We start from the raw sequence: 6000 nt of genomic DNA, 5'->3' as shown, positions 1-6000 counted from the left end.
ACTTTTCAAGAATGTATCTATTGCATATTGCACGATGATCAATTGAGAATGACAAGCTATTCTAAGAAATATAGTGATCCAGACAATTCCAACGGATTCATGATGAAAAATGCTATCTGCCTTCAGAGAAAGAACTGATGGAGTATGAAGGCAGACCAAAGCACACTAATTTTTCACTTTTTTGTGTTTATTTTTCTTCCAGTCTCCTTCTTTCAGAATATGATGAATATGGAAATGTTTTACATAATTATACATATATAACCTATATCAAATTGCTTACTGTTTTAGGGAAGGAGGAGGTAAAAAAGGGAAGGAGGGAGAAAATTTAGAACTCAGAATTTTTAAAAAGCCAATGGAAAAAATTCTCTTTACATGTAACTGGAGGAAAAACATTAAAAATAAATAATGTCTCTATTGCAGATAACACCTACTCTGGGATATTTCCCCAATTAGCACTCATTCTTATACCCCAGAGGCTTCTGGGGGTAACCCTGTGCATCTACTTCCAAGCACCGTAATTTATGAGCCTCCACCTGTATTTCCCATTAACTAGCAGTCAGTAGACCCAATTAGCTTTTTCATTTTTTTATTCTGTACTTAAACCATAAAAAGAATATTTCTACTTAAATGCAAAAAAAAAGAGAATTATATATACAACTGTGAGGTTCCATTTCATGCTACTCGTTTTAAGAACTCCACATATTACTTTCAATACTGCCCTGATTGTGTTTCCTTTTGAATATCCTACTGTTCATTTCTGTGTATTTAAAAATAAATTTTAATAGCCCTTTTTTTGCTAATTTTAGCAGATTATCCATCTCTCCCCTGCAACCATGATCCTGATTGTGGTTTCTTGGTACTAGAATGCCTTTATGGATGCCTACAATGTTTTGTTGGGGTTTTTTTTTGTTGTTGTTTTAGACATGGAACTCTAGATTTTGGCTATGCCATTCCTACATTCTCCTTTTTGAGGTTCCTTTCTAAAATATTTTCAGTGAATGCTTTTGGTCTTTATAAATATAAACTTGGAATAAAAGGAAATTGGGAGTAATCTAGAAAGACTTATATGAGAAAATAATCAATTTTTGCTGTGACCTCCTGGGAAAATAAAAAGGGTAAACATATCAGATTTGCATGCAGTCAATAAAAAGGAAGTAATTATTTTTCTGTCAGATTTTCCAAGTAATTTATAACAAAAAAAAAGGTGATATGTGCAACTTCAATCAGAAAGCCATCTTTTCCAAATGAGTAATGCAGAGATTTCTTCTTGTGTACTAGTCTCCAGTCATATTTACATATGGATATGACAAGCACTGATGATGTCATCATTTTGGTCATTTATATGATGCTTTCACACTACAAAGTGATTTTACATACATTATCTCATTTCATATTCATAACCTTGGACAATAATTAGCTCCATTTCATAGACAAGGAAATGGAGATATCAGAGATGTTTCTACCTAGGTTTTTTTTTTAATTCTATTGCCAATATTATTCTCACTATCATGCATAGTCTTTGGATAAGAAGGAAAATCCTAATGAGAAGAATTTTTATATAATAATTCCATGGAAGAAAAGCAGACTAATACATAAGCTTTTTTTAAATCAAGCTTTTATTGTGTCATTGTATGCCATTTTTATGTTTGTGAAACACTTGGTATGTCGGCATTTGATTATGTTGTATATGGTAAGATGAATGGGGGATGTTTTTACTAAAAGCTAGGAAAGTTTTTGGTATAGGTACCAAAAAAAATTAAAAAAAAACTTTTACAAGATCAGAGAGGTCTAACTAGTTCATTCTAGCTTTGCAGAAACATGTACAAGGAACTAGGCCTTTTCTTTTCCTTAGTTCCCTCTTTGCCTTTCTGAGTACCTTCTGGGTACTGAACTGAGAATTTCCTGGGTTACTCCTGTGTAGGCTTTGCTACTATGTTAATCTATAGATCCAAACTCATACAGATTTAGTTTGGCAAGACTGTTAAGGTTCTCAATCTTTAGAGAAGTCACCTCTAGAACCTCAGTTCTAGGTGTGGATTTCAGACCTTCAGCAGCAGCTTCAAGGCTTCAAGACTAAAAACAGACTAAAAAAAAAAGGTTTAATCTTGTCAATCACAGACCATTAGAAAAACTGTTCTTGTACCCAGTCTTCCCTAATCAAGAGAAACCCACCATTATTTGGCAGCTGGAGGTTAGCACGCCCATACTGATTCAAGAAATCACCTCCCAGAAAGGTCAACAGCTCCAGTTTTGGAAGCTCTGTTTCATGCTTAATTAATTCTCTTTGTCTTGACTCGTTTATTGAAACAAGTTTCCTCCATGGTTGAGGGTAGCTTCCCCCCTTACCCTATTTTCCTAGCCAGGCACCTCGGTCACCTTCCATGTGGAAGCATGCACGGAGCTTTCAGAAAGTCTTAAACTGCTGTGATTTCCTTTTGCTGACAGTTGAACCTCAGTATTACTTCCCAGTGTGGCTTCCCCTCCATACTAGTTTCTCCTTCTCTGTTCTAGTCTCCAGCCTCTGGTTGATCTCTCCTAGACTCCAGACAATTGACAGAGGCCAATGAAGAACTCAAATCTTTTCCTGGCACAAAAGGCTATTCTGCGTTGCGATCAGATTGCTACGTTCCCCACTCCTTACATTTCTAACCCTAGGAGACTAGAATCCAGGTTCACAAATAGAAATATTTTAAACATACAGAAAACAGTTACCTCCCTACCAAATAACTACAGAATAAAGGTTCCACATAAATTTAAACTAAAAACTACTATTCCCACTCTAATGACAAATTTTTTAAATCTACTCACCATTTGCTTTCCTATGTTCTTAAAATATTTCTGGGATTTATATGAAAAACTCAGTAGAAAAATGTTAGTAAAATGTAAATAATTTCTGATGTGCTAAAATAGAATCAGTAGTACATAAACAAAATATGTTATTCTTAGAAGAATATTATTCAAAGTAGGTAGAAATATAATAGAAATAATTTTGCTATAAACTACAATGTAATTTTAACTTAATATGATGAATTTTCTGAACTGAAGGAAATAGATCATGCAGATCATAATCAACGAAAGTACTTTCTGAAGGTTTAAATTAAAGGTGGTACTTCAAGGTTATCTTCAAAGTCTGGATCTTCAGCACAGGTTACAACTGGAGGGTTAGTTTGGATTTGTCCTAAAGTGCTTTTTTTCTCTTGGACTATATTAGCCACGTCAGGAAATGAATACTTGCTTGGATCTACTTCTAGTTTCTCAACTTGTTTGCTTCTGTAACAACAGCAAAAAAAAAAAAATGATTATGGAATCAGAGATTTTCAAAGCTATAAGCTATATATGCTGATATAACATAATTTAAATAAAAGTTTCAAATGTACCCAATTCAATTTAATACTCATGTATTAAATACCCAACGTACAGAAATCAATGTTCAAAGTTCTGAGGAAGATATCGATTTTAAATAAGGCATAGTTTCTTGCTAGCAGAATAATAACTCACATTTATGTAGTGCTTTAAGATTTACATAGTTTTGTTAGCTAAACAATCCCAGGAAATAAGTAGTGCAGATATTATAATCCCCATTTTACAGACGAGGAGGCTGAGGTGAAGTTGTTTGTCCAATATTACACAGCCAGAATCAGTAGCAAAAGCTCAGAAACTAGTTTTTCAATACTAAGGCCAGTATAGCACATAACCTCATTAGATTATAGTCTATTAGGGGGAGATAACTCAACAAACTCGTGCATGAATAGCTTCAAGAATATGAGCACAGACACCACAACCACATAGGTGGTCTATACGATGAGAGTAAGGTTCAAGCATTGCCCACCACCCTTCCCATGTTCCCCTCCACTCTAAAAGCTCTTTTGAGACTCTTACATGAAGGATCACACTCAGTTTTGCTGATTTTGGTTGTAAAGTAGATGAATTTTTTCAGTAGGTGATTCTTGGTTGTAATCCTAATTTCTTTGCCCTTATTTTCTTCAGGCCCCTTTTCCAAGCTGTTGATTCTTTTTTTTCATGATTTTCTTGCAGCAGTCATTTCTTTTCCCATTTTTTCCTTTACCTCTTATTTGATTTTTAAAAATTCTTTTTGAATTTTCTCAGGAATTCTTTTTATGCATGAGGTCAATTCATATTTTTCTTTGAGGCTTTTCTTTGTAGCTGTTTTGACATTGTTGTCTTTTTCTGAGTTTGTGTTATGACCTTCCCAGTCACCATAACATCTTTCTATATTAAGGTTCTTATTTTGTTGTTTGATCATTTTCCAGGCATATTTCTTGACTTTTAACTTTGTGTTAAAGTTGGGCTCTGCTCCTTGGGTAGAGGGGGCACTGTCTCAATTTTTTTTGCTATTGCTCTCAGAGCTAGTTCTGGGGTCTGTAAGTTTCCATTTCTTCAAAGGTAGTATAGTCTAAGGAGAAGTGTGGTCATTGCTCTCCTGGCCTCTGCTCTGGTCTTTGAGCAACATTCTTCCTGCTCTGGAACTGTGACCAAGGTGCCTGTTCCCCTGCTGTTGTACAAATGTAGTGCACTAATGTTCCTTCTTGCCCTGGGACTGTGACTGTGAACCATGTATGGGCAATGTAAGAGAGTCCTGCACCCAAGGCCAGAAAAGGTCCCTTGTAATCTCCCATCTGACCCCCTTGCCATCCGTGAGCTGAGAATTTCAGAAGCTACTGCTGCCAATTTGGTTGTCCACAAGGCCTACTGTTCCCCTTCTCGTGTTTTTAACAGGGATATCCCATCTCCTTTCGCAGTATGCCCTGGCAATTATCTTCCCCTCTAATTTTCAAACTCTCAATATCTACTGGCTCCTTTCCCTGATGTTCTAAAAAGTTACCATGGATTCAACTGTTATCTCTATGCAAATGACTCTTGTATATATGTATGTAGTATCTCTCTCTCTCTCTCTCTCTCTCTCTCTCTCTCTCTCTCTCTCTCTCTCTTTCTCTCTCCCTATCTCTAGTCTGTCTCCTGAATACCAGTTTTGTATTTCCAACTGTAGGCATCTTAAACTCAAATGCACCCCAAACAGAATTCATTTGTTATCTTTCTCCCACTTCCCCCTACTTTCTTCCAAAATTTCCTATTTTGACTGATAAAACCACCATCTTCCTATCAAACCACCTTCACAACCTTGGACTCATCTATGTATTTTTCCTCTTCCTCTCCCCCACCCCCAACCAATCAGTTACTAATCTTGTCAATACTTCTTTCTTGGCATGGCATAGTGGAAAGAATGTTAGTTTTGGAATCATAGGACCGTAGTCTGAATTTTGGCTCTATCATTACAATACCATCTAGAAGATACAAGGACTGGACAATGATTTCACTGGCATAGGGAAGTTGTGAGTAAGTAATCTGCCTCTATCAATGTGGGGTAATATTTTCTCTTCAACTTAGAAAGTTAACTAGAGCTCAGAGAGTTTAGATTACTTGCCTAGGAAAACAGAGATATTGAGGTACTCCTTTACTTTGAGGCAATAACTGACACTAAGCACTTTAAGATTTACAAAGAGTTTTAAGTACATTATCTCATTTGATTCTCACAATAATCCTGAAAGGTAAACACTATACTATTATTAACTCCATGTCGTAGGTATAGAAACTGAGGATCAGAAAAGTAAGATGACTTGTCCATGATGAGACATCAAATATATAGCAGAACCAGGCCATCTGACTCAAGCGGCAGCATGGTTTCTAAACACTGATATCTGAAGCATCATTTTGGGCGAGGGAATCTGAGAGAACAGTTGTCACTTCTTAACTTAGTCCCCATATGATCCCTATCCACAGATGTCATTATCCACTACCTGTCTCTGGTACCCTTTTCTCCCTTGGCCTGTCAATCCTTACCCAGACTAAATTTCTCACTGGCAGACATCAATCCCTACATTGTGCATATCTTGCTGTCCAGGAAGAAGCAATGATGATAATGAAAAATTCTCCTTCTCAATGATAAGGCATCATATATAGCCTAGGCAAAGACATCTTGTA

The 6000-nt window shown here is 36.2% G+C and overlaps 1 protein-coding gene across 2 annotated transcripts in view; it reads right to left on the bottom strand.

Annotated features, from left to right (window-relative positions):
- Positions 1-1612: 1612 nt before the first annotated feature.
- The window catches only part of DNAAF11 (dynein axonemal assembly factor 11), a 113812-nt gene continuing 109424 nt past the window's right edge, over positions 1613-6000 (bottom strand). For both annotated transcript variants that reach the window (XM_069081312.1, XM_069081311.1), the window contains one exon: positions 1613-3270. In XM_069081312.1, coding sequence (XP_068937413.1) covers positions 3093-3270 — 178 coding nt within the window. In that variant the 3' untranslated portion in view covers positions 1613-3092. The remainder of the gene's footprint in view (positions 3271-6000) is intronic.

This window comes from Petaurus breviceps, unplaced genomic scaffold (assembly GCF_028583685.1).
Source record: "Petaurus breviceps papuanus isolate PSGF00001 unplaced genomic scaffold, PetGlider_PUasm1.0 98, whole genome shotgun sequence".
Lineage (NCBI taxonomy): Eukaryota > Metazoa > Chordata > Mammalia > Diprotodontia > Petauridae > Petaurus > Petaurus breviceps.
This window is presented reverse-complemented; position numbering and strand designations above follow the sequence as displayed.